This window comes from Ornithorhynchus anatinus, chromosome X5 (assembly GCF_004115215.2).
Source record: "Ornithorhynchus anatinus isolate Pmale09 chromosome X5, mOrnAna1.pri.v4, whole genome shotgun sequence".
In the NCBI taxonomy this organism is placed as follows: domain Eukaryota; kingdom Metazoa; phylum Chordata; class Mammalia; order Monotremata; family Ornithorhynchidae; genus Ornithorhynchus; species Ornithorhynchus anatinus.
The window spans coordinates 3,246,237-3,263,699 of NC_041753.1; the positions used below are offsets into that span (position 1 = coordinate 3,246,237).

The 17,463-nt window shown below is 56.5% G+C and overlaps 1 protein-coding gene and 1 non-coding gene across 3 annotated transcripts; one reads left to right on the plus strand and one right to left on the minus strand.

Annotated features, from left to right (window-relative positions):
• Nucleotides 1-662: 662 nt before the first annotated feature.
• LOC103166927 (sodium/potassium-transporting ATPase subunit alpha-2-like) lies at nt 663-17,352 on the plus strand. Of its 2 annotated transcripts, XM_029056004.2 has the most exons (22): nt 663-993; nt 1,212-1,271; nt 3,300-3,503; nt 3,734-3,847; nt 4,552-4,686; nt 7,082-7,199; nt 7,922-8,190; nt 8,285-8,483; nt 8,676-8,785; nt 9,364-9,498; nt 9,889-10,078; nt 10,292-10,467; nt 10,562-10,698; nt 12,461-12,611; nt 12,935-13,103; nt 13,219-13,373; nt 13,457-13,580; nt 13,875-14,020; nt 14,145-14,275; nt 14,366-14,467; nt 16,961-17,052; nt 17,190-17,352. In XM_029056004.2, the coding sequence occupies exons 1-22, from the start codon at nt 871-873 to the stop codon at nt 17,216-17,218; spliced, it is 3,069 nt and encodes a 1,022-aa protein (XP_028911837.1). In that variant the 5' UTR covers nt 663-870; the 3' UTR covers nt 17,219-17,352. The 2 variants fall into 2 exon arrangements, with proteins under 2 accessions (XP_028911837.1, XP_028911838.1); XM_029056005.2 differs by lacking the exon at nt 1,212-1,271.
• LOC114808440 lies at nt 16,234-16,371 on the minus strand. Its single transcript, XR_003756288.1, has one exon. It is a non-coding gene; the product is annotated as a small nucleolar RNA SNORA7 (small nucleolar RNA).
• Nucleotides 17,353-17,463: the final 111 nt, after the last annotated feature.

Sequence of the window (17,463 nt, forward strand, 5' to 3'; positions counted from 1 at the left end):
CAGTGAGGCCTAGCACAGCTTAGCGAGGTTTAGTGAGGCCTAGAAAAGCTTAGCATGGCCTAGGTTGGCCTAGTGAGAAGCAGCGTGGCTTAGTGGCAAGAACCCAGGCTTGGGAGTCAGAGGTCGTGGGTTCTAATCCCTACCCCGTCACTTATCAGCTGTGTGACTATGAGCAAGTTGCTGAACTTTTCTGTGCCTCAGTTACCTCATCTGTAAAATGGGGATTTTACAGTGAGCCCCACATGGGACAACCTGATTACCTGGTATCTATCGCAGTGCTTAGAACAGTGCTTGGCACATAGTAAGTGCCTAAAAAATACCACAATTATCTATCTATAATTCTATTTATTTATATTGATGCTATTGATGCCTGTTTTCTTGTTTTGATGTCTGTCTCCCCTCTTCTAGACTGCGCACCCATTGTTGGGTTGGGATTGTCTCTATTGGTTGCCAAACTGTACTTTCCAAGGGGTTAGTACAGTGCTCTGCACACAGTGAGAGCTCAATAAATACGATTGAATGAATGAATGGTGAGGCCTAGTGAGGCCTAGTAAAGCCTGGTGTGGCCTAGAAGCTCTGAGAGGCCTAGTGAGGCCCAGCCAGGCCTGAGTTCGGCAGTAACCATGGCAACCACAGGGTCTATAGAAGGCAGGGAGCAGAACTCCCATCAGCCCCTGCCCCCAGCACTCCCTGTCGCCCGGCTGCCACTGTCACTGGACAGATCAACCCCCTGCTCCCCCCCGACGCTAGGGCCTGACCCCAGAAACCTGACCTCCTATCTCCCCTCAGCCGGCTCACCCCCTAAGCCAGTTTTCCCCATCCTCCCGGCCGGGTCTCCTTCCAAACCCCCAGCCCCCGAGCCCCGGGACGATGGTGTTGAGGCGGAAACGTCAGAGGGCAGAGCCCCAGCCTGCCAGCCCCAACCAGGATAGTGGTGGCAAGAAGAAGCAGAAGGACCAGGAACTGGATGAGCTGAAGAAAGAGGTGGCCTTGGTGAGAACCTCTGGGAATCTCAGGCCTCCTCCACCATCTCCCCAGCCCCCCACTCCCCTAGCTTGGGACCCCGGACCCTCTCTCAAGCGGCTGGGACAAGCTTGCTACAGATCCTCACCCTTTCTGGGAGAGGCCCCCCACTTTCCTCACCCAGGCCCCTCCTCTCAGCTCCATCTCCCTCACAACCCTTCCACCGCCCCATCCCTCCTCTCCCCCAGGAAGATCACAAGCTGTCCCTGGAAGACTTGAGCATGAAGTATCAGGTGGATCTGACCAAGGTGAGTTGAGGAGCGGGGGGTCTCTCTCTCAGGGGGAAAGGGGTCAGCAGCTTAGTAGAAAGTGGGAGTCAAGAAACCCAGGATCTAATCTCAGCTCCTCTGGGGCTAACCTTCTCAATGTGCCTCCATCTCGCCTGTCTCGCCAGCGACACCTGGCACACATCCTATCTCTGGCCTGGAACGCCCTACCTCCTCAAATCTGCCAAACAATTACTCTTCCCCCTTCAAAGCCTTACTGAAGGCTCACCTCTACCTAGAGGCCTTCCCAGACTAAGCCCCCTTTTCCTTAGCTTCCCCTCCTTCCACGTCACCTTGACTCGCTCCCTTTGTTTCCCCCCTGCCCCACAGCACTTATGTATATATCTATAATTCTACTTATTTATACTGATGTCTGTTTACTTGTTTTTCTGTCTCCCCCTCTCTAAACTGTAAGCCTGTTGTGGGCAGGGATGGTCTCTATTGCTGTATTGTACTTTCCAAGCACTTAATACAGTGCTCTGCACACAATAAGTGCTCAATAAATACAAATGAATGAATGAATGAATAATCTCAGCTGAGCTGCTTGCCTGCTGGGTGATTGGGGGCAAGTCACTTAACTGCTCTGGGCCTTGGTTTCATGATCTGTAATATTCATTCCATTGTTTTTATTGAGCGGTTACAGTGTGCAAAGCACTGCTCTAAGCACTTGGGAGAGTACAATATAGCAATAAACAGGCATATTTCCTGCCCATGACGAGCTTGTAGTCTAGAGGCATAATTGGGGATAAAATCCCCGTTCTCCCTTCCCACTAGACTGTGAGTCCCATGTGGGACAAGGGACCGTGTCCAACCCGATTGTATTGGACAGTGAGGAGCAGTGTGGCCTAGTGGAGAGAACGTGGGCCTGGGAGTCCAAGGACCTGGGTTTTAATCCCGGCCCTGCCATATACCTGCTGTATAACCTTAAATTAAGTCACCTAACTTCTCTGATCCTCAGTTCCCTGATCTTCATTCATTCAATTGTATTTACTGAGCGCTTACTGTGTGCAAAGCATTAAACTAAGCACTTGGGAGAGTACAATATAACAACAGACACATTCCTCCCCACAACAAGCTCACAGTCTGGAGGGGGAGACCGATATTAATATAAATAAATAAATAAATAAATAAATAAATAAATAAATAAATAAATAAATAAATAAATACAGATATATACAGATTTATACATACGTGCTGTGGGGGTGAGAGGGAGGATGAATGAAGGAGCAAGTAAGAACGGCACAGGAGAGAGTGGGAGAAGGGGAAGGAGGGCTTGGTCTGCAAAATGGGGATTCAATACCTGTTTTCCCTCCTACTTTGACTGTGAGCTCTATGTGGGACCTGAATATCTTGTATCAACCCCAGGGCTTAGTACAGTGCTTGGCACATATTAAGCCCTTAACAAATTTTACTAGTGTTATTATCTACCCCAGTGCTTGGCACATAATTGGCACTTTAAAATAGTATTATAATTAATAATATTAATAGTAATAATAATAATACTAATGACCTCAATTACCTCTTGTTTACCCCAGTACTTAGTACAGTGCTTGGCACATAGTAAATGCTTAACAAATACCACAGTATCATGATTATCAGTTATTATTATTATCGTATCTACCCCAGCGCTTGGCATATAGTTGGCAATTTAAAGACACCACAATTATTCTCAATATTATTATCATTAACATTATACCTACTCCGGCGCTTGACCCATAATTGTCAGTTTTAAAAACACAAAGTTATTATTAACGTTGTTATGATTGTTATAGGGGAGCCCCGCCTGAAATCTTCTGCCCTTCTTCGCCTCTGAGGGAAGGTCCCCCTGTGGGTGTACCTTTCCCCTCCCTGCCCCCTCCCTGCCCCCTCCTGCCATCCGTCCATCCATCCGTCTCTGCAGTGGTTGGTGGGAGGTGGGGTCACCGTGGAAAAGCTCCTTTCCTGCCCCCTAGCACACCTCCCCAGTCCTCCCACACACCCCCCCACTGACCTCCTCAACCCGCTTCCCAGGGGCTCAGCAGCCAGCAGGCCCAGAAGATCCTGGCCCGGGATGGCCCGAACGCACTGACCCCGCCGCCCACCACCCCGGAGTGGGTGAAATTCTGCCGCCAGCTCTTCGGCGGCTTCTCCATCCTGCTCTGGATCGGGGCGCTGCTCTGCTTCTTGGCCTACGGCATCCAGGCCGCCATGGAGGAAGAACCTTCCAAAGACAACGTGAGCCCTGGGCTGGGGGTGAGGATGCGGGGCAGAGGTTGGGGGGGGCCGCCCTCTCCCACCCCCACCCACGGGGTCCCCTCCTCCTCACCCACCACGACGCTCCCAACTCCTTCACCCCGGCCTCTCGGCGGATCCTGGCTTCCCCCACTCAGTTTCCCGCCCCCCAACAAGCACTGATTTGTCCCCTGTTTTCCCACTCCCGCTAACCTCCCCCTTCCCCCACAAAGCTGTACCTGGGGGTGGTCTTGGCGGCCGTGGTCTTCATCACCAGCTGCTTCTCCTACTATCAAGAGGCCAAGAGCTCCAAGATCATGGATTCCTTCAAGAAAATGGTGCCGCAGGTAGGGGCCGGGGGAGGGTGGGAATGAGGGAAGCAGCGTGGCCTAGTGGAAACAGCCCCGGCCTGGGACTCAAAGGTTCTAATCCTGGCTCCGCCACTTGTCTGCCGCGTGACCTTGGCCGAGTCGCTTCGCTTCCTCGGCCTCAGTTTCCTCAACTGTAAAATGGGGATTCAATCAATCGGTGCTATTTATTGAGCATTTACTACGTGCCGAGCACTGTACTCAGTGCTTGGGAGAGTACAGTACGTACTCTCGAAACCTGTTCTCCCTCCTACTTAGACTGTGAGCCCCGTCTGACACAGAGACGGTGTCTGGCCTGATTAACTTGCATCTATCCCAGGATTTAGAACGGTCCTTGACTCAGACGAAGCCCTTAACGGATATCATCATTATTATTATTATTATTATCATTACTATTATTCACTCCTACTTAGGGTCGGAGACGATTCGACAGCATGAGACAAGGCAAGACTTAGACTGTGAGCCCCATGTGGGCCAGAGACTGTGTCCAGCCTGATAATCTTGCATCCAGCCCAGACCTTAGAACAGTGCTTGACGCACGACACACAGTAAGGGCTTAACAAATACTATGCCTGATAGTGGTGACGATGATGATGATGATGAGATGGAGGAAGGGGGGGAGGTCACTATCAGTAACACTCATGGTGTCTACCCTCTCCCCCCAACCCTCACCCCGCCCGCAGCAAGCCCTGGTGGTGCGCGAGGGAGAAAAGATGCACATCAACGCGGAGGACTTGGTGGTGGGAGACCTGGTGGAGGTGAAGGGGGGAGACCGGGTCCCCGCAGACCTACGCATTATCTCTTCCCACGGCTGCAAGGTGATGGTGCTCAGCCCCTCCTCCACCCCGAATCTCAGGAAAGGTTTTGGTGGGGGGAAGGGGCTCAGGCAGATCCGGGTGGGTCCACAATGTGGGAGGGAGAGGTTGGAGTGGATGGACTTTCTCTCTCACGCCCCAGAGAGAATATGACTGAGACCTGGAGGGGAGCGGAGGTCAGGGTGGCCACAAGGAATGGGGGTGTTTGTAATTGGGAGGGGGCCCCTCATGTGGGGCAAATCCAGGCAAATTTGTGGGGATCGGGAAGATGGGTTTGTTTACTTGGATGCGAATCTGGGAGGGAAGACGTGAGCGGATGGGTCTGTACCCGGTGAATCTGCACGAGTGTGTGCACATTCAGGGCGGTGAGTGGCTGTGTGTGGAGGATGTGTTGCTGTGTGTCTCTGCCTGGGCCCGACGTGATGTGGATTCGTTTTTGCGTCTGTTTGCGTTGGCCCATCTTGGTGCCCGAGGCGGCGGGAGTCTGTGCGTGAGCGTGTGGTATCCTTGTGTAGTTGTGTGGAGGCGTGTGTAAGCGTATGGACTGTTTGGCCCCCAGGCGGTGCTTCCAAGGCAGCCTAGTGGCAAGAGCCCGGGCCTGGGAGTCGGACACCTGGGTTCGAATTCCGGCTCCGCCACTTGCCTGCTGTGTGATCTTGGGCAAGTCGCTTCAGTTAATCTGCGCCTCAGTTTCCACATCTGTAAAGTGGGGATTGAGTGTCTGTTCCTCCTCTGATTTATAATAATTATGGTACCTGTTAAACATTTACTATGTGGCAAGCATCGTTCTAAGCACTGGGGTTGATACAAGTTAGTCAGATTGGACACAGTCCCTGTCCCACATGGGCTCACGGTTTAAGTAGGAAGGAGTAGGATTTATTCCCCATTTTACAGATGAGGTAACGGAGGCCCAGAAAAGTGAAGCGACTTGTCCAAGGTCACAGAGCATGCAAGTGACAGAGCCAGGATTAGAACCCAGGACCTCTGACTCCCAGGCCCATGCTCTTTCCATTAGGCCACGCTGCTTAGGCTATGAAACCCGTGTGGGGCAGAAACTGCATCTGAAGTGATTAACCGGTATCTACCCCAGTGTTTAGAGCAGGGTTTGGTGCTTAATAAATACCTAACAGAGATGATAATAATTATAGTTAATTAATTATTCCCCAGACACACTGCTAGACTTAGGTTTAGGGTTACTGTGAGCTGCATAATCATTGTCCCTAAACTGACACTCTGCCTCAGCTTCAAACACATATTAGTTGTGACTTTCTCACACCTGCCATCCAAGCTCAGGAAGTGAGGGGGAAAATGGGGCAAAGTTAAAAAAGGGAGGGGAGCAGCAGGATGTGTATGTCTATGTTTGTGCTGTGCCTGAGGGGGTGTCCGTGGAAAGATGTAAGGTATCCTTGCGTGTTTATGGGTATAGCCACAGTGTGTGTCTCTGTGTCGTGTTGGTGTTTGTGTCTGTGTGTAGTGTAGGTCGGTGTGTGTTTATGTGGATCGGTGTGTGTCAGTATGCCTCTGGAGGTAGTACTGGTGTTTGTATGTTGTGTCGGTGTATATCTGTGTGTAGTATGAGTGGGTGTGAGTGTCCATGTGGGTCGGTGTGAGTGTTGATGTGCGTCTGTATGTAGTGACGAGGCGTGTCTTTGTGTAGTGTCAGTGTATGGCTGTATGAGGTGAAGGTGTGTGTCTGTGTGTAGTGTTAGTGTGTGACTGTGTAGTGTCGGTGTGTACCTGTGGGAGGGTAGGAGGTGTCGGTTTGTGTCTGAGGGAAGGTGCGAGGTGTTGGTGTGTCGAAAAAAGATGTGAAGTGTTACTGCATGGCAATGGAAGGGTGTGAGGTGTGGATGTGCCTGTGGGAGGTTGGGAGGTGTCGCTGTTGGGGGGGGAGGTGTCCACGTATGGGGGAAGGTGTGAGGTGTCAGTGTGTGGCAATGGGACGGTGTGAGGTGAGGGTGTGTCTGTGGGAGGGTGTGAAGTGTCAATGTGTGCCTGAGGGAAGGCGTAAAGTGTGGTGTGACAATGGGAGGGTGTGAGGTGTGATGTGTGCCTGACGGAAGGTGTGAGGGGTCAGCTGTGGCAACAGGAGGGTGTGAGGTGAGGGGGTGTCGGGGGGGGGGGGGGGGGGGGGGGTGAGGTGTCGGTGTGAGCCTGACGGAAGGTGTGAACTGTTGTGTGGCAATGGGAGGGTGTGAGGTGTCGGTGTGTGCCTGAGGAAAGGTGTGAGGGGCCGTGGTGTGGCAACGGGTGGGTGTGAGGTGTCGGTGTGTGCCTGAGGGAAGGTGTGAGGGGCCGGCGTGTGGCAACGGGAGGGTGTGAGGTGTGGGCGAGGAGGCTGACGAGGGGCCTCGACCATCTTCGCCCCCGGCCCGGCCTTGTTGGGCCCCGGGCCCAGGTGGATAACTCTTCGCTGACGGGCGAGTCGGAGCCGCAGACCCGCTCCCCCGACTTCACCCACGACAACCCGCTGGAGACGCGCAACATCTGCTTCTTTTCCACCAACTGCGTGGAAGGTGGGCGCCGCCCGGGACCCCTCCGGACCCCCCCGGACCCCCCCGGGCCCCGGGGCCCCGCAGCGGGACCTCCCGCCCTGACGGCCGAGGGGGCCCAGGCCGGGCGGCCCCTGACCGGGGGACCGAAGCTGGGGACGACGAGGAGGCCGAGGCCTCCGGGCCAGGCCCACCCCCGCCACCAGGGGGCAGGCTGGGCCCGGGCCAGAGGGAGGGCTCTGTACTAGATCCTGCCCGCCACCAGGGGGCAGGCAGGGCTCGGCCGGGGTAGAGGACGAGGGAAGAGGAAGAGGGGAAGGGGGCGCCACCGACCACCCGGGGCATCGGGGAGGGGCCCGTCCCGGACAATCGCTCCATAGTATTTATTGAGCGCTTACTATGTGCAGAGCACTGTACTCAACGTTTGGGAGAGTATAATGGAACAATAAACGGACACATTCCCTGCCCACAACGAGCTGACAGGGGAGGCTGGAGGAGAAGCGGGGGGCGTTCCCTGCGAGTGAAGAGTGGGCTGGAAATCGCTGACGGACCGTCCAGGTGGTCAGGGGACAGTGGCACTGTCCGCTACTAACTACCCGCACCACCAGCCCCACCACCCCGCCTCTGTCCCAGGACCGACCCTCTGCCCTGTCGGTTCGACCGCCTCCCCAACCCGCCTGGCTGAGGGGAGCCTGGGGCCCGGAGACAGGGGGATGCGCCCGATGACCTTCACCGTCGCCCCGCAGGCAAGGCCCGGGGCATCGTGATCGCCACGGGCGACCGGACGGTGATGGGCCGGATCGCCTCGCTGGCTTCGGGGCTGGAGGTGGGGCTCACGCCCATCGCCGTGGAGATCGAACACTTCATCCACATCATCACGGGCGTGGCCGTCTTCCTGGGCGTCTCCTTCTTCGTCCTGTCTCTGATCCTGGGCTACACCTGGCTGGAGGCCGTCATCTTCCTCATCGGCATCATCGTGGCCAACGTGCCCGAGGGGCTGCTGGCCACCGTCACCGTGAGTCCTCCCCTCCCCCTCCGACCCCCCGAAACCCCTCCCCGGCTGACTGAGGAGGGGGTGACCCCGTGCCCCTCGCCCCCCGCTCCCCCAGGTGTGTCTGACCCTGACGGCCAAGCGCATGGCCCGCAAGAACTGTCTGGTGAAGAACCTGGAGGCGGTGGAGACGCTGGGCTCCACGTCCACCATCTGCTCCGACAAGACCGGCACCCTCACTCAGAACCGCATGACCGTGGCCCACATGTGGTTCGACAACCAGATCCACAAAGCGGACACCACCGAGGATCAGTCCGGTCAGGAGGGGATCCCCCGGGGGGAGGGGGCCGAGGACCAGTCCGGTCAGCGGGGCGCTGGGGGCGGGGGGAGGGGGCGAAGGGGAGGGGACCGAGGGCCAGAAGGATCAACTCAAGGGGTGGATCCGGGGGCTCTCCGGCTCACTGAGGGTAGCCCGCAACCCCGACCCCCCGACCCCCCACCCCCCACAGGCGCCACGTTTGACAAACGGTCCCCGACCTGGGCCGCCCTGGCCCGCATCGCCGGACTCTGTAACCACGCCGTCTTCAAGGCCGGACAGGAGGGCATCTCCGTGTCCAAGGTGGGCCCGGGGGAGGGGCCGGAGGGAGCGGGGGCATCGTGGGGGAAGGGACGGGCCTGCACCCCGAAGCCTCTCCCTACCCCCGGTTCCCCTAAGATGACCCCACCCCCCATCATCATCATCATGAACATCATCAATATCGTTAGTCTGTGTTGATGCCTGTTGACTTGTTTTGATGTCTGTCTCCCCCGCTCTGGACTGTAAGCCCGTTGTGGGCAGGGATTGTCTCTCTTTATTTCTATATTGTACTTTCCAGACGCGTGGGACAGTGCTCTGCCCACAGTAAGCGCTCACTAAATACGATTGATTGAATGAATGAACAGTCTGGGGACGCCTGTTGGGTGTCAGGTGCCGAAATGTATTGTACTTTCCCGAGCGCCTAGTACAGTGCCCTGCACACAATAAGCACTTAGTAAATGCGATGGAATGAATGAAGGGGAAGAGAGGGCCCCTGCCGAGGAGGACCCTACCGTGCCCTCCTCCCTCGGGGTCTCCCTCCCCGGGTCCCCCTGTCCCGGTCCCGTGGGTTCCTTCTGCTCCCGGGGCGGGGTCTCTGAGCGGCTCCCCCCACCCGACAGCGGGACACGGCGGGCGACGCCTCGGAGTCGGCCCTGCTCAAGTGCATCGAGCTGTCGTGCGGGTCGGTGCAGGCGATGCGGGTCAAGAACCCCCAGGTGGCCGAGATCCCCTTCAACTCCACGAACAAGTACCAGGTTCGGGGAGGCCGGGAGGGGCCCCGGGGGGAAGGGCGGGGGGTCCCGGGGGCGCCCCGTCCCTCCTCCCAGGGCCCAAATCGTCTCCATCAATCCAGGGTATTCGTTGCGCGCTTACTGGGTGCAGGACACTGTACGAAGCGCTTGGGAGAGTCCCATCTAGCAGAGTTGGTAGGCGCGAGCTGAAGGGGGATCTTAGGGTCTCCACACAGGCCAGCCGCCTCCACGAAGCCCCCCGGGATTTACCCTTCCCATCGTGTCTGCCTCCTCCCTCGGCTCCTTCCGGCTGATCCCGGGGACAGAGCGGCTCTGCGGGGCCCCGTCCTCCCCCACTGCAGACCCTTTTCTCTGACCGGGGCCTGCCTCCCCTCCCCTCCCCGCCCTTCACAGCTGTCCATCCACGAGCGGGAGGACAGTCCCCAGAGCCACGTGCTGCTGATGAAAGGGGCTCCGGAGCGCATCCTCGACCGCTGCTCCACCATCCTGCTGCAGGGCAAGGAGCTGCCGCTCAGCAAGGAGATGCAGGACGCCTTCCAGAACGCCTACATGGAGCTCGGGGGGCTGGGGGAGCGCGTGCTCGGTGAGGGGTGGGACGAGAGAAGGGTCCGGCGGGTCTGGGGGTCCCCCCGGGGCGGGGTGACCTGTCGGAGGGTGGCGGAGCCGGGATGGCGCCCTCACACCCCTGCCCGGCCTCCTCCTCTCCCTCCTCCTCTCCCTCCTCTTCTTCCTCCTCCCCCTCCTCTACCTCTTCCCCCTTCTCCACCTCCTCCTCCTCCTCGCCCGCAACGCTCAGGGTTCTGCCACCTGAACCTGCCGGCCGGGAAATTCCCGCGCGGCTTCAAATTCGACACGGACGAGGTGAACTTCCCCACGGACAAGCTGTGCTTCGTGGGGCTCATGTCCTTGATCGACCCTCCAAGGGCCGCCGTGCCCGACGCCGTGGGCAAGTGCCGCAGCGCGGGCATCAAGGTGGGGCCCCCCTCCTTCTCCTCCTCCCCGTCCCCCCAAGACCTCCCCTCCCAGCTCCCGAACCCTGAGGGCTTGCCCCCCACCCCCTGGCCAGGTGATCATGGTGACCGGTGACCACCCCATCACGGCCACGGCCATCGCCAAGGGCGTGGGCATCATCTCCGAGGGCAACGAGACGGTGGAGGACATCGCCGCCCGCCTCAACATCCCCGTCAGCCAGGTCAACCCCAGGTGAGGCCCGTCCATCTGCCCCCTCCCCTCCCTTCCCCCACCCCGTCCAACCGTCAAGGGGCAGAGAGTTCTGGGGCAAAGTCTCAGCTGGCCTCTGAGAAGACGCTTGACCTAGTGGAAAGAGCTCGGGTCTGGGAGGCAGAAAGACCCGAGTTCTAATCCCGACTCCGCCACCCTCCTCCTGTGTGACCTTGGGTAAGTCACTTTTCTGGGCCTCAGTTAACTCTTCGGTAAAATGGGGGTGGAGGCTGGGAGCCCCATGTGGGATAGGGACTGTGTCCAACCTGATTCGCTTGGATCTAATCCAGCGCTTAGTTCAGTGCTTGGCCCATGGTGAGCGCTTAGCAAACACTAATAAAAAGTGGGGGGTTTATAGACGAGGGCAGTGCCCAGGGTGGCAGGGCGCTGGACTAGACCCGAGTGGAAGAGGCACAAGGAAATAGCAAAGTCCCTTACCCTTGGATAGCTTGCAGTCTAATGAGGATGTCCTAAACCAGCAAATATCCCATGATTTGGGGAAAGGGAGGTCTGCAGAAGCTAAGGAGGACAGCCTGGTGTGGGGAGAGTGAGCCCCTGTGTAGGTGAACTGAGGGATCAATCGATCTATCAACGACTACTATTTATTTGGCGCCTACTCTGTGCAGGGCGCTGTACTAAACTCTCGGGAAAGTCCCTCAGAAGACTCTCCCCCTCTGGACTGTAATCTCGTTGTGGGCGGGGAAAGTGTCAACGAACTCTGTTTTATTGTTATACTGTACCCTCCCGAGCGCTTAATACGGTGCTCTGGGCAAAGTAAGCTCTCAATAAATACGACTGATTGATTGATTGATTGATTGGCACGATAGTAATGCTGAGGTTGCAGGCTTCGGAAGCAGGGAGGATCAATCATATTTATTGATTACTTACTTATTGATATTTATTGATTGCTTACTCCGAACAGAGCACTGGACCAGTGCTTAGGAGAGTATTTTATAACAGAGTTGATAGGCTCGTTCCCCGCTCACAGAGAGCTTTCCGTTTAGAGCAGGTGATGAAATGGTTAACTGGGGTGGCAAAGTTCGGTGGAGAGGAATTAGGAGGGAACATGAGGAGATCAGTTTTTGACTGAACTGTGTCTGATCTGATTATCCAGCTCTTAGCACAGGGCTTGGGACCTAGTGAGCGCTTCACAAATACTATTATTATTGTAGTAATAATATACCATAATAGAGTAATAAGCATAGGGTGCCGGTAGGGTATCCATCTGAAGATAACTTGCAGACAAGAGGAAATGCAAGACTGTAGGTTGGGGAAACATGTCGAGCCCAGTGAGATAGATTCCCGAGTCCTGATTGAAATCCTGGAGTTGGGAGAGCTCTCCAAGGGAGTGGGTGTAGGTGGGGCATAGAAAGAGACGCAGAACAAAGCCTTGAGGGAGCACCCCCGCCCTCAGAGTCAGGCCAAGTGGGGGAGAAGAGGAGCCAGCATAAGAACCTGAGAAAAAGCGGCTGGAGAGGTGAGGAAAACCAGGAGAAAACCGTCGGTGAAGCCAAGGAGGAGAGAGTGGGACCAAAGGCGACTGCGTGGTCAAGGAAAACTAGGGAGGAAAAAAGTCATCTTTCTAGCTTTGGGGAGGAATTGAACACTGAAGACTATGAAGAGTAGTAGTCACAGGGGACTTTAGGGTGTTGTGGGGAGCTGCAGAGACAAGTGGGGGGCGGGGGGGAGGAATTATGGATGTGTCCAGCCTCCTCCCCGCCCCATCGCTCCGCTCTCTCCGCAGGGAGGCGAAGGCTTGCGTGGTGCACGGCTCGGACCTGAAGGACATGTCCACCGAACAGCTGGACGAGATTCTCCGGAACCACACGGAGATCGTCTTCGCCCGCACGTCCCCACAGCAGAAACTCATCATCGTCGAGGGGTGTCAGAGACAGGTGGGTGGAGGGGGGGCAGCGATAGGTGGAGTTTTGAGGCTAGAGGCAGAGGAGGCAGATTTGGATGGGGGGAGTCAAAGCACCAGGAAGGGAGTCGTCAGAAATATGTCGGGAACCTCAGAGACGGGTGTGACTTGAGTGGGAGGTTGAGAGACAGGGATGGAGGCGTCGTTGGGGGTCAGGCAGTGATGAGGGAGCAGGAGGGGGGCGATCGGACTAGATGGGATCAGCTGGGTCGAGGGGAGGAAGAGGACCGTCTGCCTTGGTGCTCCAGGACCGTCCCGGTGAGCCCCCCATCGATCCCCTGCCCCTGCCCACCACAGGGCGCCATCGTGGCGGTGACGGGCGACGGGGTGAACGACTCTCCGGCGCTCAAGAAAGCGGATATCGGCATCGCCATGGGCATCGCCGGCTCGGACGTGTCCAAGCAGGCGGCCGACATGATCCTGTTGGACGACAACTTCGCCTCCATCGTCACCGGCGTCGAGGAGGGTGAGCGGGCAGGGGGCCGGGGCCCATATGTTCGGGACCAGGGGAGTGGGCCGGAGAGAGGTAGGAGTCCAGCCGCACCCCCTCCCCCCACCAACTGGGTCCCCTCCCTCGGCAGGCCGCCTGATCTTCGACAACCTGAAGAAATCCATCGCCTACACGTTAACCAGCAACATCCCCGAGATCACCCCCTTCCTGCTGTTCATCATCGCCAACATCCCCTTGCCGCTGGGCACCGTCACCATCCTCTGCATCGACCTGGGCACCGACATGGTGAGGGGCGGGGCGCTGGAGGATGGGGGCGGGCCAGGGGGCAGGGGGCGACCCCGGCTGACCGGCCGAGCCCCCGCCGCCAGGTCCCCGCCATCTCCCTGGCCTACGAGGCGGCCGAGAGCGACATCATGAAGCGGCAGCCGCGCAACCCGCGGACCGACAAGCTGGTGAACGAGCGGCTGATCAGCATGGCCTACGGGCAGATCGGTGGGCATCTCCCGGCGGGGGGCCACCGCGCAGGGGGGACGGGTTGCCCTGCCCGCTGGGAGGGGGCACGCAGGGAGAAGCTGAGAACCCTCCCTCGGCCCACCAGTCCCCGGAGGCCCCCCAGGCTTCCCCCTGCCGCGCTCCGCACCCCCGCCCCTCTAGACTGTAAGGCTGGTATGGGCAGGGACTCTCTTTACTGCTGAATTGTACTTTCCAAGCTCAAAGTACAGTGCTGTCCACTCAGTAAGCTCTCAATCAATACGATTAAATCAATGAATGAATGAACGAATGCAGGGATGATCCAGGCCCTGGGCGGCTTCTTCACGTACTTCGTGATCCTGGCGGAGAACGGCTTCCTGCCTTCGCGGCTCCTGGGCATCCGGCTGGACTGGGATGACCGGTCCCGGAACGATCTGGAGGACAGCTACGGCCAGGAGTGGGTGAGTGCGAGTCCGGTGAGCCCTCTTCTCACGGAGAAGGGCGGGAGCGGTCACAGAGGAGGGGACAGGAAGAGTGGGGTAGACCGTCTGCCTCCCTCTGACCCCCAGCCACTGCCCCCCTCAGACGTACGAGCAGCGCAAGGTGGTGGAGTTCACCTGCCACACGGCTTTCTTCGCCAGCATCGTGATCGTCCAGTGGGCCGACCTCATCATCTGCAAAACGCGACGCAACTCCGTCTTCCGGCAGGGCATGAAGTGAGCGCGCCCCGGGCCCGACCGCCGCCCCCCAAGGCTCCCTCCGGCCCCTCCGCCCCAGGTCGACCCCGGTGTCTCTCTCCCTGCCAGGAACAAGATCCTGATCTTCGGGCTGCTGGAGGAGACGGCGCTGGCGGCCTTCTTGTCCTACTGCCCGGGCACGGACGTGGCTCTGCGCATGTTCCCGCTCAAGTGAGGACGGGGCCTTGGAGGGGTCGGGGCTTTTGGGGGCGTGGTGTCACATGGTGGGTGGTGGGTTCTAATCTCGACTCCGCCACTTGTCTGCTGTGTGACCTTGGGCAAGTCACTTAACTTCTCTGTGCCTCAGTTCCTCATCTGCAAAAATGGGGATTAAAAAAATGTGAGCCCCACGTGGGACAATCTGATTATCCTGTATCTACTCCAGAGTTTAGAACAGTGCTCTGCATATAGTAAACGCTTAACAAATACCATAATTATTATGGTGGGCGGAGCCTTGGAGCGAAACGGCACGTGTGCTGGTGGTTGAGAGATCGAACCTCAGTGTGCTGCGTATGTACGTGCGTGTATAAATCAGTGCGTGTACCTATGTGTGAACTGCCCCCCCCCCCGGGGGGACAGCCAATTAGTCATCATCAGTGGTATTTATTGAGCGCTTACTCCTTGCGGGGAAACTCTACTAGGCCCTTCTTATCAAGCACCGTCGAGTCATTTTCGATTCATAGCGTCTCTATGGATGTATTTTCTCCAGAGCGTCCTATCTCCCGCCATCATCCGTGACCTTTCTAACGGTTCTTCCGTTATCGTCGTCATGGTCGCTGTCCATCTAGCTGCCCGTCTCCCTCTTCCCTGGACTTTTCCCAGCCGTAGTGTCTTCTCCAGAGAATCAGTCCAACCGATTATGTGTCCAAAATAAGCTAATCTAAGTCGAGTCGTTTGGCCTTCCAAAGACCACTTGGGCTGAATTTGTTCCAAAATCCATTTGTTTGGTTTTCGGGCTGTCCACGGGATTCGCAAAAGCCTTCTCTGACACCACATTTCAAAAGAATCGAGGCTCTTTCTATCCTGTTCTTTCACTGTCCAGCTTTCGGATCCGTACGTCGTCACTGGAAATGCCATAGAATTGACCGTTTGTATTTTTGTGGCAATTGTTACATCAGCACCTTTCAGGACTTTTTCCGGGCTCTTCCTAACATTAATCGTCCACGTATTTTTTGACTGCTCGTTCCTTTATTATTGATTATCGATCCCAGGAGAAAAAAACCGTCAACCAGTTCTATCTTTTCTCCATCCACTTGTCTTGTCTTATGCTGTCGAGTCGTTTCCAGCCCATAGCGACACCACGGACACATCTCTCCCAGAACGCCACGCTCTCTATCTGCAATCGTTCTGCCTAGATTTTTTTTGTATCCATAGGGTTTTCTTGTTAAAAATATGGAAGTGGTTTAACATTGCCTCCTTCCGCGCCGTACCCCTCTTCAAAACCCTACTTAAAACTCACCTCCTCCAAGAGGCCTTCCCAGACTGAGCTCCTCTTCTCCCTCTACTCCCTCTACCACCCCCCCTTCACCTCTCCGCAGCTTAACCCTCTTTTCCCCCCATTTCCCTCTGCTCCTCCTCCTCTCCCTTCCCATCCCCTCAGCACTGTACTCGTCTGCTCAACTGTATATATTTATTACCCTATTTATTTTGTTAATGAAATGTACATCGCCTCGATTCTATTTAGTCGCCATTGTTTTTACGAGACGTTCTTTCCCTCGACTCTATTTATCGCCATCGTTCTCGTCTGTCCGTCTCCCCCGATTAGACCGTGAGCCCGTCAAACGGCAGGGACTGTCTCTATCTGTTGCCGACTTGTTCATTCCAAGCGCTTAGAACAGTGCTCTGCACATAGTAAGCGCTCAATAAATACTATTGAATGAATGAATGAATGAATGACTCTCTCCCATGCCGCTGCTGCCTGACAGGGGTGAGTTTTGACTTGTTGCAGATTGTCTTCCACTGGCTAGCCACTGGCCAAGCTGGGAATGGAATGGGCATGCCTCTGCTTGACCCTCCCTCCTATAGCCGAGACTGGTAGAGTACTGGCAACTCTCCAGGAGCGACCCTGAGAATAAGATAAGGCGAGGAGACAATGCAACAGAGTTGGTAGACATGTTCCCTGCCCCCCAGGAGCTCACAGTCTAGTGCGGGAGGACAGATATTACAGTAAATTCCTGTAGAGTGTAATCATCTTCGGATTTATATGATATTACTTCTCCCCCTCTAGAATGCAAACTCCTTATGGGTAGGGAGCATGTCTAGCCAACTGTTGTGTTATCCTCTCCCAGGTGCTTAGTTCAGTGCCCTGCACTCTGTAAGAGCTCAAAAAATACCATCGATTGATTGATAAGGATGTGTACATCAGTGCTGTGGGGCTGGGGTGAATATTTAAGTGCTTAGGGGTGCACACCCCAGTGCATAGGTGAGGCAGAAGGGAGGGCGAATGGGCGGGGGAAACGAAAGGTTAGCGAGGGAAGGCTTCTTGGAAGAGACGTGATTTTCCAGAGGGCTTTAGTAGGGGTCCTGGTTCTAGACCTCTCTCGATTTCCTGTCTTCATCTCTATGCTCGTCTCTCTTGCAACTTGGATCTCTTTCCCTCTGTGTCTCTCTCTTTCCCTCCTCGTCCCACCCCCCAAACCCCACTTTCTTTTCCACCTCGAACAGGGCCATGTGGTGGTTCTGCGCCTTCCCCTACAGCCTCCTCATCTTCATCTACGACGAGGTCCGCAAGCTCATCCTGCGGCGCCACCCCGGAGGTGAGGGTGGTCTCCCCGCCCCCTACCATCTCCCTAGGACCGCCCCCCTCCCCAAACCCGTCCTCTCCCCGCACGGTCCTTCCCCCCACTCCCATCCCTTTCCCCGGCTCACCCCCAGGCTCCCCTCACTCCCACAGGCTGGCTGGAGAAAGAGACGTACTACTGAGAGCCAGTCTGGAGGAAGAGGAGCCGAGGGTCCCCGTCTTTGGGTTCTGGGGGCGGGGGGGGGGGCTCTGTGAGCCCTGCGGGGCGCAATCAGCGCAGACACTAAAACGTTGGGCCCAAACGCCTCCACCCCCACCCGCTGTATGGGTCTCTGCTTCTTCAAACCCGGTCTGTTCTTCCCCAGATCTAACCCTCACCCCTCCTGCTGCATCTCCTTATTAGTGAAAAAATAGTGTCGTTTTTATT